Raw genomic sequence first — 22,350 nt, forward strand, 5'->3', positions numbered from 1 at the left:
AAATATAACCAAATTGGAGGGGAATTCCACAAATGTTCACTAATGTGGGAATGGCTGAGCAAATTACCATACGTCAACCTGGTGATATATCAATCACATATAGTCTTTAAAAATGACAAATATGTAGATTGTTGATACTTGGAAATGGAGTTGTAAAAAGAGTGGAATGGGATAGAACAAAATGTAGTACCTTTTATATTGATTACAAATATGTCAAGATTTTCATAAATACCTACTTAAATGAATTTGGAGAAGGTGATAGTATGTCTTTTTTCTTGTGGTAAAATATAAATAATATAAAATTTGCCATACATTGACACGGTTGTGTAACCATAACTACTGTGCATTTCAAGAACTTTTGGGGGTTTAGTTTTGTTTGTTGATATGGGGTCTCCTTTTGTTGCCCAGGCTGGTCTTGAAATCCTGGGCTCCAGTGATTCTCCCATCTCCACCTCTGTGGGCCTGGCCACCGCTGCCAATTGCAGAACTTTTTTTTATCATCCCAAACAGAAACTTCATATCCATTAAAAAACTCCCATTCTCCCTCCTCCTAAACCCCTGGTAATCTCTATTCTCCTTTCTGTCCCTGTGAATTGGTTTCTAGGCACCTTGAATAAATGGATTCATGATTTCTGCCTGTATTTCTGGCTCATTTCACCTGCCATCATCTGTGTTGTAGCATAGGCTGCATCTGTTGTTTGGCTCTTGTGATTCGTGATGCTGTGATCATGGGTACACAGACACCTTTTCAAGCCCTGCTTTTATTTTGGGGAGAGGGGGGTGTATGTACCTACAGGCAGAATTGCTGGATCATAAGGGAATTCTATGTTTAGCATTTTGAGGAATTGCCAACTTTTTAGTGTCTTTTTAATATAAAACTCTTCATGTCTATTTATACCTACAGTTCCTAGTTCTTTTTGCTGTGCGTAATATACACATAAATTATCAAGGGATTACTACAGATGTAAAAGCATTTTATTCTGTTTAAAGGAGAGAGTCTTTATAGATCTTAAGATAGTGGAGTGTTTTTAATGTGGCCATGGAAAACAGGGTCAGTTCAGACCATTGAAACTTCCAGATGATTCCAGAACCCTTGCATTTTATCAACAGTTTCAACTTTTGCCCTCTCCCAGAAATCTTTAACCAAGGTAGATTAAAATGAATGGATTTATAATTGCTCATTTTATCCTATTGAGACAGAGGAGAGAACCAAATGACTTGGATATTTTCTTAAACTGGACTCCTCAGTCCTAGAGAGTTGAAAGTAGTTATGTCATTTTCCTCTTCGCAGTCACTAGGTTCCCCTGGAGCTTACTGTTCTAAAGGGAGTATGAAGAATCCTTCAGTTAATTGAGCTGACTTTGAGCACTGTGCAGGAGCCCTGCAATGTGTGCTGGAGGAGGAAGGGGAAACAGACACCAAAGATGGGAGAAAACTTGGTTTTTGTACACTTAGAATTCCCTCTAATGATGGAAAACACTGCTAGTTTCAGGAAACTGTGTTCATGGTTCATGTGCATTAGGAACAGGAAAAAGACAGAGGACAGGTATAAAGTAACTCTGAAGTCCATAACAAAATGTCTAAATTGCTTCCAATGATAAAGCCTAGGCAGTTAAGTCAGGAAACCCCTTGACAGACTGTGCTTTTGTAGGCTGCTTCACATTCCTCTAGGAGGGAAGTGAAGGCATGGCAACCAGGCAAGGCTTCCTAGAAGAGAGAAGGCTGGTTGCCATGTCTCCTTCCTTAATGTTGATGACAAGGTGTGTGGGCTGTGCTCTTTTCCAGCCAGTGTCCCATGTTCGGTGGCCCCAGAAAAGTCAGTGTGTAGGCCTCAGCCACCCCAGGTCCGACGTACCTTCTCCCTGGACACCATCCTCAGCTCCTACCTTCTGGGCCAGTGGCCACGAGATGCTGATGGGGCCTTCACCTGCTGTACCAATGACAAGGCCACCCAGGTAATGCAACTCGCTCCTAATGGGATCAGGATGGGGTGGGAGGGCTGGCTGAGGAGGCCTCTGGTTTCATACCCTTCTCAGTCATTGAGATGATTTGTCCTTGGTTTTGGTTATACATGTAAATAGCTTTTCATCTTCTGCTGTTTACCAGCTTGTTTTTTTTTTTTTTTTTTTGTAAACTTACATGAAAATGAGTTTGCATTCCATCTGACTGGTAGAAGGGAGACGTCAATCTGGGTTTTCGGTTTGACTTTCAGTACTTATGTGGGTAATCAACAGTTGACTTTGGAATTTAGACTGGGTTTTAAAAAATGAGATTTACCTTGCTAAAATTAAACTAAGGCCAACATTCAATTGAGTTTGCATTCCCCAGATAGCCAGAGGAAGTGGCCAAAAAATATGCTGAGCCAGAATCAATCCCACTGGAGAATTAGGAGTGGAAAGTTCTCAGATAATGGAGTTATTCCTTGACTGTAGCCCCGACCGGGATTTTGAGTCCTGTGGAGCCCAGGTTCCTCTCCTTCAGTATGTTTATTCTTCTCATTAAGAATCCTAAGCTTGGGCTGGGATTGTGGCTCAGCAGTAGAGCACTTGCCTAGCACATGTGAGGTACTGGGTTTGATCCTCAACACCATATAAAAATAAATAAATAAAATGTATTGTGTCCATCTACAACTAAAATAATAATAACAACAACAACAACTTAAGCTTAACTACCTGGGAAGTTGAGGTAGAAGGACCACAAGTTTGAGGCCACCTTGGCAACTTGGTGAGACCCTGTCTCAAAATAAAAATTAAAAAGGGCTGGGGATGTGGCTTAGTGGTTAAGTGCCTCTGGTTCAATCTCTGGTGCTAAAAAAAAAAAAAAGCCGGGCTAGGGTTGTGGCTCAGCGGTAGAGTACTCACCTAGTACATTCGAGGCCCTGTGTTCGATCCTCAGCACCACATAAAAATAAATAAATAAAATGAAGATATTGTGTTCATCTAGAGTATTAAAAATAAATAAATAAATAAAGCCCTAAGCTTGGAAGAATTCTCATAGACCATCCAGTCCATTTGTCAATTTTTGAGAAAAATAGTATTAGCCTAAGCAAGAAATCATCTCATACAAAGATATTTCTTAATCTGATTCAGGACTTCAACATTCTTAGCAGTTGAGTTGGTAGGAAGCAAGTCTCTCTTCTGATGCAGTTTAAAGCAATTCACCTTTAAAACAAATGGATGTTCCCAGACAGGTGTAAGCAGGGAGGAAAGGACACTCGGCTCAAGGTCAGCCCTCTCTTCTGGATGCTGTTGGACAAGTCAGCTCTTTCTTTGCATGTTAGGTGAAGTTGCCTGCTCTGCCTATTTGTAGGCATCCTGACGGCCAGGTGACATGCCAACGTACCTACCCTTGCAGCTCACTCTACATCCTCTCCTGAGCACATTATGTTGGTTCTTTTACTTATTTTTTATGAGATTCATTTTCAAATGTCACTAGTGAATGTTTGAATGCCCAGTCCTGTTCTTGGCATGTTGGAATGGAGAATAAGGAAATGAAGACAAGATTTGGCCTCTCTGAGCCTGGATTCCAGTTCCATGAAGGCCAGTGAGCAGCCAGCCAAGGGCGGAGATGGGGCCAAATGTCTAGCAAAGTTTAGAGGAGGAGAATTCTTCTGGGGATACTCCCTTGAACCAACAAGAATTTAAAACAAAAGAAGTTAAAATTGATGGCCCTCCTTAGAGCTTCAGGTAGAAGATGAAGAGAATACACTCTAGGTAGCACAGAAAGTGGGTCTACTTCCTGGGAGCCCAGTGTCCTTTAACCTTTGACAAGGGCAAGCCAACTAGGTTATGCTCCTCCCTAATGGGCCTGGGAACACATGTCCCTTTCTCTTTTTAGAGAAATCTCAGGCCAAATAATGTAGTCAGGGAAGGCTTCCTGGAGGAACAGGACATGAGTACATGGACTCACCATGGCTCCCGCTTTGCCAGATGGCAGGTTTCTGTGTAGCCCACCCATCTCTGCCTCTGTCATTTCCTGCTGCCAGCCTTCTAGGAAGTCACCATCCTACCCCTTAGATAACTTTCTCTTTGTCAGTGCAAGAAGGGTTGGCCTCACATGTTCCCTGGCTGGGTGGAGAGGCGTGGGTTCCAGGCTGCGTGTTTTTGCTCAGGCTCCAGCTGTAGGCCAGATCTTTTATATAACAAGTCTGGGCTTCTTGCCACAGCAAGACAGAGGTCAGCGATGCGCCTCCATGGGTCTGGCAAGGCCCAGCCATACAGCTTTCCTCTTTTCCTGGGATGGGCTCCAGCCCTCGAGGAACTCTTAGCAACCTGTCAATATTGTGGCTGCAGGCAAGAGATGGGAGAATTCTGATCAGCATACGCATCCAAACCAAAATATGCGCTCTGCCCATTTTCATTCCTGGTCTTCTGGGAATTTTCTGCTTCTAGGTTTTGGGCTCCCTTCAAATTCCTGCTTGAGGCCCCTGGCCTGGCATGAGCTACCTTCTGCAATGCTGGTATTGCACTGTGAAAGCCTAAGGTTCTCCTGACAGCTCCTTCAATAGCATGTTCCTTTCCTACTGAGCACAGGGAGATCACCCAGAACGGTCGGAGATGAAGAGAGGTTTTATTGGTAGGTACACAGAGACCGAGACTACTGAAGTCCTTGATAGCTTTATTATTTATTTATTTTGCAGTTCTGGAGATGGAACCCAGGGCCTCGGGCATGCTGGGCAATCATCCTACCACTGAACTTCAGTATCCCCCAACCCATAGAAAGCTTTTTTAAACTGTTAAAAATGGATGGATACCAGACTTCCCCCAATTGCTTTGAGCTAGGAAGTGCTATGCCCAACCCTACTCCCTCTTCCTGCCCTTTTCTCTTAGCACTAGCAGTGTAGAAGTTTATTATCCGCTTTATCTACCATAACTGGCAGTACTTGCTGCTGCTCTCTTACTTGCCTAACTTCCCCAACACAGAGGCAGTGCCAGATTGTATGTTTAGAGACCACATCAGCCCCAGCATTCCTAGGGGGAGGAGCCATAGTTATATTTAAGGCTAAGCAGCTCCTCTTCTTCTGAATCCCCTAAAGGGAACAAGGTCCCTGCACTTTCCAACCAAGTTTTCAGACCAAGGCAGCAAGGACAGAACTCCTGCTATTAGATGGCTGGCTTGCTCTATACTCAAGGCCTCTTTGGAGGGCAGAAGATGGAGTTAAAAGCTCCTAGTTCTTGAGTCTATTCCAGTGTTGCCAACAACGCCAGTGTTCACTTCCTGGCTGTTTTAAGCTCTTAGGCAGATACAAAGGATTGTCCTCAGGCAATTCACAGTCTGACATGCGGAGCTGGTTACCCCTTGGGGCAACAGGACTGGGAGAAGTATGGATGGATCTTGTTTGGGAAATTGATTTTTTTAGGAAGGAGGAAGAGGTGTGAATGTGATCACTGGGGAGGAAGTGCTTTGGAGAGGCAACATGTTTTGAGCCAGGAGGAATAATGGGAGAGGGAATGACCAGGTGTCCCAGAGATCAGCCTAGTGAGTACAAGGAAGATGGGGGGCCCAGCAGGAGCTGGATGCACAGTGACTGGCCAGAAAAAGCTAGGAAGCCTCCTATATGGTGTCACTCTTGTCTGTAGGAAGTTTCTTTGTATCTGGAAGAACTTTTTCAGAATTCTCCAGGTTTGTCTGAATACGTTTTCCTCTCTGGCCCATATTCCCCCAGGTCAGTTGGTAACAGAGGTGGCCACCAAGTGCTTTGCATTGCCCCTTCTAGTGACTGTGTCTAGACCAGGGCCAGTAATGGCAGAACATGCCAGTGGTTGTGGTCACCCCTCTTCCTTCTTGCTCTGCAAAACATTTGAGTCTTCTTGCACTCTTCTGGAGGGAGGAAGTGGTCTCACCACAGCTGGGATGACTGTTTGAGACAAGTTCCCCTACTGGTCTCATCCTGCCCACAGACGGGACCTTGCCTGCTCCTGCCCCATTCCACTCCTCTGCAGCCCTACTTCCTCTGCATTCTCCAGGTGAGATGGGGAAGCTTTGATGATGTTCCTTTTTTCGTCACCCCTGACTTCCTTTTGGGAAAAAACAGCCTAAGTCCTTGAAAAACCTCATAGAATGTCTTGAGGGTGCAGGTGAGCATGCGGTTTGCAGGGGGACTCCCTGTTGTGCGTTTTCCCTACCTGCATGCCATCCTCCCATTTTCCCAGGCCAGTGCTTCAGTGTTCAGTGATGACACATAATTCAGTGTGACCATCACAGGCCTTTAAAAAATGTTTTTCTTTGTGGGTGTGGGGGCCTGGGCACAGCGCCTGTTTTCCAAATTGGTGACCAGGACCAGTTGTTCAGTATATGGTTTGACAACAGCAGCAAATATTTGAACATGGGGCCATGATGGAAAAATCTGAGGGCTGCCTAATCATGGTAGGGCCAGAGATGGTGGCCTTGGTCACGTACAGCCAGGGTTCTCAGTGCTGGCCAGTGGGCCACCCTCAGAACCTTTTCCTGCCTTTTTGATTGGCCAGAGCCCAAAGGGACTGAGTCCCTGCTGAGTATCAGCTCACTGCATAGTTAGTTCCTGAGCATCTCTTCCAGGCCAGCCATTGTTTTTTCTGCACTTCCAATAGGTACAGTGGGCTTTGTTCCCAGGGCCCAGCCCAGCTCTACATAAACCTACTCAGGTACCAGGCTCTTTGGAGATGGTGAGGCCAGGATTCTCCCTGCATTTGGACATGGAGTCCTGGTAGAAACTTAGTGAGGTTGGAGGCCAAGAAAGGCATTCCTGTGTGGAGGGTTTCCTGCTCTATCCTGCCCCTCCTTCTTGCTATATTAGGCAGCTCTTTGGGAAGCTGTCCTCCATCCCCAGGCCCAGTTGTCCTCCCACATGTTATGCTGGCACCTCAGAATTCTAGGCAAGGCTTTGGTCTGACCATATCCAGTTTTGTGCAATCTAAGCACCAGCTGCAGAGCTTGTCGCTGCCACTCATGGTTAGTGAACAGCCCTGTTTCTCTCTCAGCTATGCCCCAGGCCAGGCTGTGAAATAAGTCTGTTCCGGTGCATGAGTCCCCTGGACAAATGACTTTTTGGTCTCTGTGCTCAAGCTATGCTTGTTTCCAAAGGGTCATCTAGAATGAGTACTCAGAGTGCTGCCATGTAGCATGGCTACCTCTTTGAAGGGTGGCGGCCTTTCACAGTGACTTTTCTTCTATGCCCTAAGGAGATCTTGATCAAGACTTCTGTGGCGAGATCCACAAGAGGAGAGTCCTGTCCTTTCAGGGGTGCTGGAAATAAGTGGCCATGATTCCCACTCTTTATTTTTTTGCAGTGCTGGGGATGGAACTCAAGGCCTTGTGTACACTAGCTCTGTTTGCAGCCCCTGGTCCTCACTTTTTAAAAAAAATATATTTATTTATTTATTTATTTTTAATGTGGTGTTGAGGATCGAACCCAGTACCTCACATGCACCAGGCAAGCACTCTACCATTGAGCCACAACCCCAGCCCCACTTTGATGCACCCAGTTCTATTGGAGGGGTTAAAGCCCCACTTAAATATACATCTGCCCTAATAATACTCAACACCAGCATGCCAACAGCTTCAAGCAGGAGCGCCTTCATGCCAGGTTTCTGGGACTGCTTTTGCAAATCCCTTCAAATTTAGTGGCTTAAGACAACAGAAACTCATTCTCTCATAATTCTGGAGGCCAGAGTCCAAATTCAGTGTTGGTGGGCCAAGGTCAGGTGTTGGCAAGGCCACACGCCCTGAGGAAGCTCTTGGAAAGTCTGTTCTTTGCCTCATCCAGCTTCCAGTGGCTGTTGGCATTGGTGTGTAGCCAATCTCTCCTCTGTGGTTATCGCTTTGTCCTCCTCTGTGTGTGTAGAGTCTTCCTCTGCTCTTCTTACAAGGATACTTATAATAGCATTTAGGGCCCACCCAGATGATTCCAGAATAATCCTCCCATCTCAAGATCCTTAACTTAATCACATTTGCAAAAACTTTGCCATATAAGGTAACATTTGTAGGTTTCTAAATCTTTGGGATTTTTTTTTTCTTTTTATCCCTCCATCAGTTATTCTGAGCGATTCAACAGAATATGGTTGGAGGAAATATTAGAAAAAATAAAACCATTTTATGATCTTACATACCCCACTGAGGTGACACCAAAATACACCAGAGACACTTACTTTTTTAAAAAAATATTTTTAGTTGTAGATGGACACAATTCCTTTATTTTATTTATTTTTATGTGATGCTAAAGATAAAATCCAGTGCTTCACATGTGATAGGCTTTGTCTTTCGTCAGTGCTCTACCACTGAGCAACAACCCCAGCCCCCCAGATACACTTAGGTTTGCCTCAAAAGTTTTTGATATCCTACAATGGACATATATCATTTTATAATTAGAACCAATACTGTTGCCAGTAGAGATCAGGAAGCACTAGAGAATGCTTACAAAATCTTGAAAAGCCTAAAATAGAAAATAAAAATCCCCCTTTGACACTGAAGATTTTCCACCCTGTCACACTGAACTCTATTCCTGCTACTCTGCCCCTACCTCACTCTGTTCCCACCACCCTGGCCACCTAATGATTCTGAAACACTGGCCTTGCTCTGCCTCTGGGTCTTTCCATTTGCTCTTCCCTCTGTCACTCCTATCTCACATACCCACGTGGTTTGCTCCCTTACCTTCTTCCTGTTTTTATTTAGATGTTACCTACTCACTGAGGACCTCCCTGGCATTTCAAATCCTGTCCCTCTGCCCAGTGTTCCTATCCATTTTGTTTGCCTTATTTCTCTTTTTAGCACAAATCACTATTTAAACTCTGCCCTCAATTAGAATATAAACTCAGGGATCCAAGATATTTGTTGTTTTGTACACTGTTGTGTCCCTAGCACCTAGAACAGTACCTGGCACGTTGTATGCATTCAGTAACTATTGAATGCATGAATGATGTACACCGTGCCCATGTGCCCAGGGAGACATGAAGCAGAGGAGCACCTAGTACGAGGCAGACGAGTGAGGACAGGCCCCCTGATAACAAGACTGGGAATGGCTGTCAGGTGGACCTCTTAGTGGGCAGACCAGGCTTAGAGGCCAAGGGGTGAGTATGAAGAAGGAGCTGGAGATGGGTTTGCCTGGGCAAGACACAGAACCCCTGGGATGCAAGGTGAGATGGTGGTACCTATGGCCATGGAGTGGTGTTGAGACCAAGCGAGGCCTTAGCAGGAAGTTCCACAGAGTAGGCAACAGTGGTGTTCCTGAGCAGAGGTGGGGAGGAGCTGATGCCAGCGGCCACATTTTCATATCCTTTCTAAATCCTGTGCTGGCCCACATGTCCTCCTTCCACCCCTCACACATCCCAGAAGAAGGAAGATAGATAAAGAGTCTGAGAAGAGTTTAGTTAGTAGCCAGGGACAGGCTGTACATGGCTATTTTTTCTCCTTCTCACTGCCCTTCTGTGAGCACAGTGTCTTCCTGGAGGAAGGGATGGGCACCATCTCCTTAGCTGTTGTCATCCCTCTTCTGTGGCCCCTGCCACCTTTCAAGGGATGACAGGTTTGTATGGGACTCAGCTTTGACAGAACTAGTCATTTTCAGGCTTGGTTTTGGCACCCTAGGAAGGGAGGTCGTGTGTGTCTGCTGGGTCCAGGTGGCTAAGGGAGACATGGGCTTCCTTCTCCCTTTTCAGCACTCTTGTAGCCATTTCAGAGGAGCTGATGTATGGGGGGGGGGGGGCATGTGGAATAATTCCAGCTGCTTGGTTTCCAGAAACTGTCAGAGCTGGTGTCATCCTGAGAGCCTACACCATGGGCCTATAGGATATGCTGTCTGCCCTTGTCCTAAAGGAGGAATGGTGGGAATGGATCTCTGGATGTCCTCCCTTGTGACACTAGTATCAGGATAAGGAAGTTAGGATGGTTGTCTCACCCTGTCGTGTTGCACAGCCTAAGAGAGGTCCTGGTCAGTGGGTAGCTGGGGGCAGGAAGAGTTAGGAGGCTCAGTCCCCAGTGGCCCCCTCTACACAGCTGTCACACCCGGCAGTCTGCTCTCACAATCCGGCTCAGACTGCCTGCTGAGCTTCCCCTTAGCAGCTGTTGGGTGGTGAGTGGTGGTGTTTTCCCCTCTCCTCCCCCTCTCTGTTTGCAGCAACCTCTTGGGGGAGGCCAGCAGATCTCTTGGAGGAGACAGTTCCCAGACTGTCATGTTTTTCACGGTGCATGCACACAAGTCAGAGAAGAGCTGGGCCACTGGAGTGTTCCCCTCAGGCCTCTCCCTTGGAATTGAAGTAGGGATGTTGCTGGTGGGGAAGGATCTGGGTCCCTCAGCTTCCTTCCTTAGTGGGGGGGGGGGTCAGGAAGTGGCTCTACAAATCCCCCAAACCTTCCTCCATCTTGGGCCCCTGTCTTCATGCAGCAGGGGAAGGAAGATAGGGGATGAAGAGGCCTTCTTTGTGAAGGGCAAGAGGGCCTAAGACCAGAAATGATAAGGCCAAGAGGGGTCAGAAATCAGGGCTGGGCTAAGAATTCTGGCTCCCTCCTTTCTGAAAAGGACTCATGGCTCATTTATTCAGGAGGACTGTGGGGCCCTATTCCGTGTGCTGGAATAGATCAAGGAGCAAACTTGAGGTGCTGCTCTATACAGGAGCCTCCTGCTTCAGTGGTGGTGGGGGTAGGAGGGTGTTGGCCTTTTTCCTATTTTACCAAGTACTGACTCCTCCCTGGATCTGTTTACTGTTTTCCCCAGGCTCCCAGGCCTGTGCTAGGCACACCGAGAATAAAGATTGCAGAGGTTCCCTGAGCTTGTGCCCTTTGAGAGCTGGTTAGGAAAGGAGGAACAGTACTTGTCCTTACCATTGAGAGCACCTGCAATAACTGTGGGTACAAAACCTATTTGAAAGCCAGAACAGAGTAGAGAGGCTGGCCCTGTTGGGGCATCAGGAGGGTTTCCTGGAGGATGTACACCAGGAAGGAGGCAGTGCCCGTGGTGGTCCTGCCTGGAAGAACACAACAGGAGGTTGATGAGCAGATACAGAAGGTGTCACAAGCCACCACCCCTACCCAGGAAACTCTCTGCTTCCTGGGCCTGCCTTTGAAACTGCTCAGTCTCATTGTGTTTCTCCCCTACAGACACCCCTGTCCTGGCAAGAGCCAGAAGGTGAGCGGGCCAGCTCCTGCACACATAAGCGCTCAGCGTCCTGGGGCAGCACAGACCACCGAAAAGAGGTAATTGCCCTCTTGGACTCTGAATGGGCCAGCTGCCTCTGCTCCAAAGGGCAGCCACACTTTACCTCCAGTGTCACCTGCCTCCACCCAGCATTTTCTTGAGGAGATGGCCCTCAGTGCCTACTCTCAGCAGCCCAGATCCTCCTAATAGGGAAAGATCAGGCCAGGGGCTGCTGGTGCCTTTTGGCAGCCAGGCACAGGGCCGTAGATGCTGCTGTTCTCACTTTACATTTGAGGTTGGAGCCACATAAGTGGTTCAGAAGCTGAAGGAAGATAGGGAACAAGTTCCAGGGAATTAGAACTCCCAACCTCAATTACCACTTAACTATTCACTCATTGTGTGTTCCTAAATGCTTTGTTCTGGCCTTCCCTCTGTTTCAGGAGGGCTCAGGACACCAAAGTTGAGTCTAGAGTCATAGGCTGGAATTCAGAGCTCTCAATCCAGCTCCTCGACATGTCATGAGGATCAATTTGCCAGGACTCACTCTTGACCCCTTCACAAAGAAAGTTGCTCCTGTCCTCCTCATTGCTGAGAACAATGAGAAAGTATGACGTGAATGCCTTGGAAGTTTAAAGCTAAGAGAGTTTAAGGCTAAGTTTAAGGCTAAATTAAAAAGTACTTAAAAGTCTTTAACGATCAGAGTACGCAAGTTACTCACACGAAGTGGGGAGTCATGTTATGAGTGATCCACAATGGCAAATCCACTTTTCTTCACAAGTTTTCTGGCTGTGGACAGCAGAACTCTCTGAATTCCCTTTAGGCTCACATTTCTACAACTCTGTATCCCGTGAGCATTTGCCAGCTGGGGGCAAGAAGGTCCAGCATTACAAATGTGACAAGAATAATATCCAAACTTGTTGATGATACTCTGTAATTGTGACAGGGTATGGAGTCAAGATGAAATGTGGTATGACTTCTAGAGAACCTATCTTTGCAAGGTATAGTTTTAAATGGGGGGAAATCTTTCCATCCTTCCCGTCTCAGGACTGCTGGTGTTATTGAAAATGTATGGCCATTGACATTCAAAACAGTTTCCGCTATTAGTGGAGTAGTATGCCATGCTTTTGCAATCTGTAAGAGACAAAAAGTTCCAGTGTTGCATATTTTCAAATTGTTAAAGACTGATCTGTTTATAAAATATATAGTAATGTTTTAAGAATGCAAGAGTCTGGTTCATGAGACATCCACCTTGTTGGAGGAACTGATCTTCACAGGTTTTAGCCACTGCTGAGCTATTCTGAAATGGAAGATTAACTTCCATGTCCCTTTTATGTGTCTTTGGGCCTGTGACAGAGGACATACCTGGGAGGAGGGACCCAGTACATTTTTGTTTGGCTTCACTTGCTTCTGCTCTTCTTCTTTCTGGCCTCTAGATTACCAAGTTGAAGCAACAACTGCAGAGGACAAAGCTGAGCCGCAGTGGGAAGGAAAAAGAGCGGAGCTCCCCGCTCCAAGGGGACCATGCTGTGCGGGGAGCACTGAGGGTATGTGTTTCCTCCCCAGACACAGTCCCCTCTGTTTCCCTCCAGAGTGGACTCTCCTGGTGGGCAGAGTTCTCTTGGATCTTACAGCTACTGAGTCCCACCACATTGCATGCTTTGTGGCCACATGGGGACAGGTGAAGTTTTAGTCCAAACTTGGATTTATCTGAGTGACACTGGAAAGGCTTCTTGCTGTTCTCTACCCCATCCCTGAGCAGTTGAGGCAATGACTCTAAAATCACACTCTAGACCTCGAAGTCCCAACTCCCAGAGGAAACGTCACCAAATGGGCCAATAACAATCTGTAACTGTCACCAAATTGTCCTTTATTCATTGGGTCCTGCTGTGTGGACACCATTACCCTCTGGTCAGAACTGATAGCTGGATAGGACTCGGTGGAGCTCCACCTAATTGTTTCATTTGCCACCGCCTCAGGCGTCGCCTCCCAGCTTCCCCTCAGGGTCTCCTGTCCTGCGACTCAGCCCCTGCCTGCACAGGAGCCTGGAAGGGCTCAACCAAGAGCTGGAGGAGGTGTTTGTGAAGGAGCAGGGCGAAGAGGAACTGCTGAGAGTAAGTGGCAGCTGCTCCTTGTATGCACCAACAGGTGGACAGGTGGTGTCAGGGGAGATGGGCGTGCCCTGTCTAGGCCTCTCAGGCTCTAGCTGTGTAAACAAGAATGGACAAACACCTGCCTGCCAGAGCAACACGGGGAGCTCATTAGTCTCAAGTGGACTTAAGCACAAGGTGGCAGAGGGGGTGGCTGTACCTGGGGAAGGCTTTGTGATGGTGAATAGAGGAAAGGAGCAAGGATTGGTAGAGGAGAGGGTCCCCAGCAGGAAGCAGCAGGCAGGGCATCATTCTTCAGCCACATTGCCAGCTCACTATTCCTTGAATCTTTGGCAACTTTACCCACTTGTACCTCAGTTCATGCCACTGCCCTGTCGCCACTTTCCTCCTTCCAGCTTAACCTGGTAACACGCATCCATCCTCGTGCCCAGTTGCCCCTGTGCAGCCTTCTCCCTGCCCCACTCCCAGGCAGAATTCTGTGCTACCTTTTCTGCAGTCTCAGGCACATTTTTATACTGACACAGTACAATTGGGGAATGCCAGTTGGACAGTATTAATATAATTATAATGGGCACACTCCTCGGTTTATGATTTACCTCCTGGTTTATTTTTAATTTGGATATATGCAGGATTGCATATACACCAAAACACATGTGTACAATTTAGTGAGCTGTGGGTACAAGTACTGTTGATGTTTAATAAGGAGGGAGCAAATAGGTATTTATACATGATAATCGTCTGCATACTCACCCTGCGATGGCTTACAGCACATCTTGGTGCCCTGTCTCTTGTGAAGGAGCAGGGTGAAGAGGAACTGCTGAGGGTGAATGACACACTCATAGACCACTAAATGTCAGTGCTATATGTGTCCCCCTGCATATAGCACTCACCATTGTGTTCCCGGAGCCCTGCCCACGAAGGTCCTTACCCTCATAAGGCTTATACACTAGTGGGGGGACACATTGATCCACTGCACAAATGAATATGTAATGATACACTCGACTGCCAGTGCTAGGAGGGAAAAGAACAAAGTGCCATGGGAGGAGAAATGGGGTTTCTTTAGACTGAGGGGAAATGGAGTTGAGGTCAGGGAAATCAAGATCTCGAGCCCATGGTGTTCTATTGTGTGCGTGTTCTGAATAGAGGCTGAAAGGAAGGATGCGGGGAGTACCCTTGGGGTCATTGCAGTGCTGTAGGCCTGAGAAGATCCTGCATTGAGAGTCTCGCCTTCTTTCTCTGTCAGATCCTTGAGGTCCCTGATGGACACCGTGCTCCTGCTCCTCCCCAGAATGGCAGCTGTGATCACTCCCTCCTACTGCTGGAGCCAGGCAACCTTGCCAGCTCTCCTTCCGTGCCCCTGGCATCCCCCCAGCCTTCTGGCAGGGCCAGCCGTGAGGAGCACCGGGGTGCCATTGAGCTGGCATCTGTCCCCAGTGACAAAGGTAAGCCACGGAGCCGAGGCAGCAGGACTGACATTGGACTGCAAGAAGGGTATCTCTCCCTTTTCCCACCCAGCAGTTTTAGGCCCAGCACGATTTGTGAGCCAAACGTTAGTCTTTCATTCTGTACACTATACCAACAATAATGTCCCTTTCATGACATTCTGATTTGTAATTTATAAATTCTATACTGATACTTTACTGAATCTTCAGTGGAGTCCAGAAGAGCAATCCTTCCTGTCTCTACTTTTGGCTGAGGGTTAGAGTGCTATCGTAGGAGGCCAGCACATCTCCGTTCGGGTGTCCACACTACTTGTTACCAGCATAAGCCTTCAGGGTGACTGGAAATGATAAAAAATAAGAGAATGTGGTCTAGGGCCCAGTTTGACCAGACTGATACGTGAACTTTCTGATTCCAAAGCCTGACTTTCTCCTGTGCCCTGACTTCTCATGGGGAAGAAGAGATAGAATTCCTGCCTCCTACTAATGATCCATATGTTATAGAGCACTGTGCCTGCATCCCCTGATTTGATTCTCCCAGCCACTTCATGAGGCAGGCTGGTCAAGGGCACATGATGTAGGCTGGATTTCTCAGGGACAGAATTATCTAACAATACACATAGGTAAATAGAGCCAGGAGTAACAAGGAATAAATGAGGTAAATGCAGATAAAGTGAATATTTGTAACCTAGGCAAAGTACAGTCTCTAGGTAGAAAATAAGAAGAATTTTATCCTCTGATAAAATTTTATCCTGTGTAAAGGTGGTTCCTCAAAGTTAGTACAAGAGTGCTCCCTGCAAGGAGGGATGTATGTTCCAGACTGCAGCAAGGAGAAGTCCTGACATGCTGGCAGGTAGGGACAGTCAGGGACATCACAGTCTCAGGAGAAGGCAAAGAGGGATGCCATATAGGATTCCTTTAAGTCTGAGGTCTGGAGGTCCAGTCTTCTTCTACCTCCCAAGAGTACAGTATTATAAAACATTCTTTTCCCATCAACTCCATTGTTCTTGTATTCTGTCATATGTTATGTATGTTTGTAAGCTACCTCAAAGGCTTTTTAAGGTGAATATGAAACAGAGCAGCCTGGTTAGCATAACCACTACCACCTACTTTATCACGTACCTCCCAGCCTCACCCCTTTACACCCAAGGTCTGAGCTGAGGAATGCAGAGGCCTTCTGGGACTCAGCCTTACTTTGTTTGCAGCTTATTCTCCAGGTCACCCAGCCTTCCTTGAAGATGGCAGCCCATCTCCAGTCCTTGCCTTTGCCGCCTCCCCTCGGCCCAATCACAGCTATGTCTTCAAACGGGAGCCCCCAGAAGGCTGTGAGAGAGTGCGCGTGTTTGAAGAGGCCACGTGAGTACATCAAGTGGACGGTGTGTGAGGGAGGGACAAAGATGGAGGTCAAGCCCTGTGTTATCCCACCTGCCAGGCTCTTTTCACTCTTGCACTCTGTCTTGTCTAGAGGTGTTGGCAACATCAGATTTTCAGTATTGCAGTTTTCTCATGATCAAACTTGTTGACATTACCTACTCTGAGCACTTAAATCTTTGCTTATCATTATCTCCATAGAAACCTGTTCTCTGCCCACATGCCAGCCATAAGCACAGCAGGAGCTGAAAAGGAAAGATATCAGAAACTTCAACCCTTTGTTTCTTCCATTTTTATTTTTTTATCCCTAGGGAAAGTGTGAGAATTTGCTAAACCATGATCAGAGAGAGGGAGAGAGAGAACATACTAATAGTTCTTTACCCTGTGGCTGTAATGGATCAAGTATCATGAACTTGCAGACAGAAAGTTCCAAACCTTGCAAGTAAGGACTGTGGAATATTCCCAAACCAGACTGGATAGTTCAGAGGCCATTCTTTTGTGACTTCTTTACAGTTCCTCCTGTTAGCAGAAGATTGAGAGGTCACCTTCCAAAGGTACACACAGAACCCCTTAGCAGGCCCCACAGAGGGCCTCTGGTTTCTCCTGCAGCTTCATATCCATCAGGGCAGATTCACATTGGAAGTCGTGGTTTCAGTGGCAGTCAGGGAGTTCAGTCATGGTGTGTGAGTGAAGCTTTAGCTAGGACTGGGTTCTGGGCATTGAGGGCACCGTTTGTATCTCAAACAATAGAGAAGACAACCCATGAGGGTAGGAGATTGTTCCTGCTGTTGCTGTTGCCTGGTGTCCTTTAAGAACGAGGTGTTGTGGAAGCAAAAGGCCAGCACTTACAGCTTAAGCAGATCTCAGGCTCTTGTGTCCTCCCTCACTCCGTGTTATAGGTTAATAGTCACATCCTGGAAATGCTGGTAGAAATTAGGCTATTGCATGTCCTGATTCTTTCAGACTCATAATGCCGGAAGTAGTCTTCAAGTCATCTCATCTAGCTTTCTGCCTCTGCATTACCCCTGTAAGAGAGTGTGACTGATCCGTTGTTTTCTAAGACATCCTGGGTCTGAAATTCTGTAGCTCATGAGGTCTCTTCATTTCACCATCTTTCCTTTGGGGAGTTCTCGTGTACAGTGAGTTTTTTTGGCAACATTTTCCTCTTCTTAGCTGCTGTCTCCTGAGATCGCTTAGATTTCTCAGGGAGGGTATCTGGCTGCTCAGGGTCATGCTGATTGCACTCATGTTCTTTGTTGCTTGGTCTCCTCTAGTCACACACCAAAAACATTCCCTCTTCTGCCCATTCCCACTCCTCCATAAAGAGGGGTTCTTTTAAACCCTTCTCTGGTGGGAACACCTTGCCACTGAAGTCTCCGGGCCCACAGGCCTTCCCCTGGCACAGTGGCCTATCACGCCTGCCACCTCTTCCCACTTTGTGCCAGAACTCTGCTCTTCTTCTCCCACCTCACTCTTCTTCTCAGGCCTTGGAATTATTAGGATTCTAGGATTAAAATGGAAAATAATGTATCAATTTTTACCCTAAGTGTGTTTTTCTTTCTTTCTTTCTTTCTTTTTGCTGTGCTGGGGATTGAACTGAGGGCCTTGTGCATGGGAGGCAAGTACTCTACCAACTGAGCTAGATCCCCAGCCCCCTAAGTGGGTTTTTCCGTGTATATTTTCCTTCAATAAAAAGTACCGGAAAAGGGAACCACTAGTGATAGAGCTCCATCATCTTCTCACACCTTTGTCTTCCCACTGGAAGCCTCACAGCCAGCAACTTCTCAGGGCTGCTTCACTCCAGACACTTTTTATCATAAGGATTCCTTACTCAGGAGCTCACTGAACTCACCTCTTTTCATCCTTCCATTTCTTCCAGTGGTCAGAAGGGAAGGGATGATTCTTCCCACTTTAAAGGTGAGACGTGGGGAGTCAGAATCCAGACCTTCTGAGAAAGTCTAACAGCCTTTCTCATAGTTGTTGCTGTCCTTTCCTCCCAGTGAAAGTTTTTGATAATCCTACCTTCTAAACCTGCTCAAGAATTAGAATCTTCAGGAGACATATTTGCCCTGAGGTAGATATTTGACAATGTTAAGAGACATTTTTAGTTGTCACAAGTGTGTATGAAGGGGGAAGAACATAGTACTGTGGGTATTGCTACTGTCCTGGGCAGAGGCCAGGAATGCTGTTAAACATCCTGCGATCTCAGGACAGTGTTTTCCCACTCTCGCCTCTGCAAAAAATTATGCAGCTAAAATGTCAGTAGCACTAAGGCCAAGAACCCTGCTTTAGGCTATAAAGTCTTAGAATGTCACTGTGCCTAGATCTCTGCCTTCAGGCATGTGGTCTGCCCCTCAAACACTACTCCCTGGAGAAAATTTTCCAATGAAAAGATCCCTTGGTCTCCTAGAATCACATTACTGGGAACTGTTCCTCCTATTTCTAGCTAAATTGTGTTTCATCTGTTTAGCCATATTTTTAAAAAATAGAGAGCGGAGGAGCCTAAAGACTGTAGCTTTTCATTTTTTGATCGATCAAGTTACTCTCCTGTTTGAGCTGGGTGCAGTGACATCCCTGCAACTTGGGAGGCTGAGGCAAGAGGATCAAAAGTTCAAGGCCAATCTGGGCAATTTAGAGCCTCTCAAAATTAAAAAGGGTTGGGGATGTAGCCTTGTGGTAAAGCACCCTTGGGTTCAATCCCCAGTGCCATTTAAAATAAAAAAGCTGGGGCTGGGGATGTGGCTCAAGTGGTAGCGCACTCGCCTGGCATGTGCGAGGCACTGGGTTTGACCGTCAGAACCACATAAAAATAAAATAAAGATATTGTGTCTACCTAAAACTAAAAAATAAATATTAAAAAAAATAAAAAAATAAAAAAGCTACCATCCTGTTTGAGCAGAGACCCAGTTCTCTGGCTGCTGGCAACATCTCTCACCCTCTCTCACTGGCCACTTTTCTGTGTGTTTGTATGTGTTTGTCTCTCTCCATCCTCCAGGTCCCCAGGTCCTGACCTGGCCTTCCTGACTTCCTGTCCTGACAAGAACAAAGTCCATTTCAACCCAACCGGCTCAGCCTTCTGCCCTGTCAGCTTGATGAAGCCACTCTTCCCTGGCATGGGCTTCATCTTCCGTAACTGCCCCTCAAGCCCGGGGTCTCCCCTTCCCCCTGCCAGCCCCAGGGCACCGTCTCGGAAGGATCCAGAGGCCTCCAAGGCCTCCCCACTGCCATTCGAGCCATGGCAGCGCACCCCACCATCAGAAGAGTCTGTGCTTTTCCAGAGCTCCCTGGTGGTTTGAGGGGACCCCCCTCAACTTTACCATGGAGACCAGTGCCTTGGTGGCGGGCCCCTCTCTAGCTCCCCAATCAGGGGGATGGAGGAGCCCTTCCCTCTCGGCCTTTGAGCACTTTCACTTATTGTGTCAAAGCCCCAGGTCCTCTTTCTGATGGACACCAGCCCCTCCAAATGTGAGGGGACTTGCCTTCTCCTTTAGCAGCTGGGCAGCTGACAACTCACACCTGTGTACCTGCCGCTTCCCTCACTGATTGGAAACTCACCCAAGAAGGTCTTGAGTCTCCCACCCCAGGATGCAAGTCCAAATGACTTATAGGAGGCTCCTGTTGTGGTGGAGTAAGCTGGTTGTGATTGAAGGAGAGGGGAAGGCCAGACTCCCTTCCCTCTCCACCTCCAGAAACACAGAAGAGAAGTCCAGAAGACAGACACCCCAGCTCCGTGCCTCCCTCTTTTTGGAGGAGCTGACCAAAGCGGCCCTAGAGGGCCATAACACTTGACCAATTCAGCTGCTGGCAGAGGGAGGAACCAAGTGTTTCCCAAGTGGCATTTTCATCTCACTTTCACCCTGACTAAAGATTGTCTTAAGCAGCAGCCCAGCCCCAGGTGGGTGGTGGGGGAGAGGGAGGGCTGGCATTCCTCCGGGTGGCAAGTGGTGACTCTACACCCTCCACCTGCCCCAGGGCTGGGCTGAATTAGAAAAATGCCTATTTTTCTTGTATCAATGTAGAAACTCTATTTTCTCCCAAAGACACTATTTTTGCAGCTGTTTGAAGTTTGTATATTTTCCGTACTGCAGAGCTTACACAAAATTGAAGAAGAATGTTAATGTTCCAAGTTTTCTTATCTTGTGTTTAGAGATTTTTTTTTTCAGATCTTGGTGTTAATAGACCAAATAAATCAATAAGTATTCCCAGCAGCTTGAAGTTCTGTTTAAATACCTGGGGTAGGAGGAGTGGGGCCGAGATACAGGGTACCATATTCATCACTTGGTCTTGTCTTCAAGAGAAGGAGCCCTTACTTAATATATAACTAGTGGGCTTGGGTGCTGTATGAACTCTTCCCAAGAATAACAAAAAAAAAAAAAAAAAAAAAAGGTCCAAGGAAAATCTTTCCAGAATGGTGTGTCCTGGAGGTGGGGTGCGGGAATCATTAGGGAAATTACCTGTTTCTCTATGAGTCTAAGCAGAATGGGTTTCATAGAGGAAAGAAGGTGACCAAGGAAAGACAGTATGCCCTTGCACTGGCAAGGGGGACAAGACCAGGGAAGACTACTCAGGTGGACTCCCATGGCACAGTAAAGAAGGCTTTGCTCCCATTGGGTATTCTCAGTGAGTACCCCCCAGCACAGTGTGCAACCTTAGAGAATACAAAGAAACCATCCTTGCCCTTTTGCAGTCTCTCGGTCCAGTGCTGCACCTGTAAGAGTTCTGAGGCTTTTGGTGAAAATTTGAATAATCACCAAACATTCTGACAGTGCTTTGGAATTCACAAAGCATTCTCACAAAGGACATCCCCACTGCATAGATGAAATGTTGACAACCGGAAGAAGAGTCACAATAATGATATAAATAACTCTACCTATCTCAGGCCACTTGTAACTACCGTTCATGGGTTTGGTAAAGCAGCAGATACCATGTTAGGTGCTTCATATGAAATGCCATCAAAATATGACAACCACCCAAGGAGAGAAATGTAATAAGTCCCATTGTACTGATGTGGGAAGGTCAAAAAGATTGAATAACTTTTCCCAAAAGACAGACACATAGTGGGGGAGCTAGGATTGGAAACCTGATCATTTGAATACATTGTCCATGCTTCTAATGACAGTGCTCTCCTGCTTGTTATTATATTCCCATTAATTTTACATGAGGAAACTTGACTCAGAGGTCAGGTGAATTGTTTGAGGTCCCAGCTGGCAAAGAAGCAGAGCTGGAACTAGAACTCAGATCTGGTCCCAGCTCCTGTTTGGTTCCCAGGAAGTGCCGCCTGATTCAGTGGAGTAAGCTAAGAGGCAAGAGAGCAAAGGTGTGGGGACCCCTGTCTCCCACCCATAAAAAGAGCTGGGGACAGACCTTGTATTCTATCTACTACTCCTCCCACTCCATGAAAGATATCTGGCTTGCCCCCAAAGCCTTAGTGAGTCAGGCCCCAGGCGATGGGTGTGGTGCTGCCCAGCGTTTCCTTCCTTTGCCTGAGGTGGTGCCAAAGGAATAAGCTGCTAGAGAGAAGCTCAGAGTCCAAGGGGCCACCTGAGAATTGGGCCAGTTATTAAGTGGAGGGTTGGGGGTGGCAGTGGAAAGACCTAGTGTCAGTCTTGCCCTGGCAATTCTGTTCAGCGGGTGGAGATCTAACCCTTGGATGGGGGGGGGGCGGGGGGGCGAGGTCCCAAGAGGGCTTAATAATGGTGGGAAAGAAGCTGGGGGGCAGCCAAAGTATTTGCTCCATTGTTGGTGAGCTGGAAGGCCTTTAAGAAAATTCACTTCAATAAGCTTGCATTTCCACCTCCAGGATGTGATGAAATAAGATCGGAGTTGAGAAACAGTAATGACCAATAATATCTTAAATTTCCACATCACAATTTACAGTTTATAAAACACTTTCATAAACCTCAGCTCATTTGATCCTCAGAACAGTCAAGGGGCGACAACGCGGCTATTACTAATTATCTCTATAGTTTTCTGAACGTGGCTCAGAATTTAGGCTACAAGTGTAGGATGCCCAGATCTAAAGTGACAAGAGCCCTGACCCACCGCTTTGTAAAGAGCCCTGCTCCTCTAAGCCAGGCCTTGAACGCTCTGGAGGAGCCCGCTCGAGTTGCTGACGCTATGTAGCAGCTAGAGGGCGCCAAGGCTCCACCTGCTTCTTGGTGTTAGGACCCAGCAGAAGCCGGGCTGCCGACCCGTAGAAAGACTATTTGATCGGCTCCGCCGGCGCCCCTCCTCCTTCCCCGCCCACCCGTCTATCTTCACGCATTGCAGCCAATTGGTGACCTCCACATCCTTATACGTCATCATTACACGCCCGGTTATCTCC

The 22,350-nt window shown here is 47.1% G+C and overlaps 1 protein-coding gene across 1 annotated transcript in view; it reads left to right on the plus strand.

The window, feature by feature from the left end:
- FAM117A (family with sequence similarity 117 member A) overlaps positions 1 to 20,228 on the plus strand; it is a 43,728-nt gene extending 23,500 nt beyond the window's left edge. Inside the window, exons 2-8 of the mRNA XM_081272320.1 lie at positions 1,786 to 1,955; positions 11,071 to 11,166; positions 12,541 to 12,651; positions 13,084 to 13,218; positions 14,459 to 14,657; positions 15,860 to 16,010; positions 19,021 to 20,228. Coding sequence (XP_081128446.1) covers positions 1,786 to 1,955; positions 11,071 to 11,166; positions 12,541 to 12,651; positions 13,084 to 13,218; positions 14,459 to 14,657; positions 15,860 to 16,010; positions 19,021 to 19,321 — 1,163 coding nt within the window. The 3' untranslated portion in view covers positions 19,322 to 20,228. The remainder of the gene's footprint in view (positions 1 to 1,785; positions 1,956 to 11,070; positions 11,167 to 12,540; positions 12,652 to 13,083; positions 13,219 to 14,458; positions 14,658 to 15,859; positions 16,011 to 19,020) is intronic.
- Positions 20,229 to 22,350: the final 2,122 nt, after the last annotated feature.

This window comes from Spermophilus citellus (genome assembly GCF_964194105.1).
Source record: "Spermophilus citellus genome assembly, chromosome: 17".
Classification (NCBI taxonomy): Eukaryota; Metazoa; Chordata; class Mammalia; order Rodentia; family Sciuridae; genus Spermophilus; species Spermophilus citellus.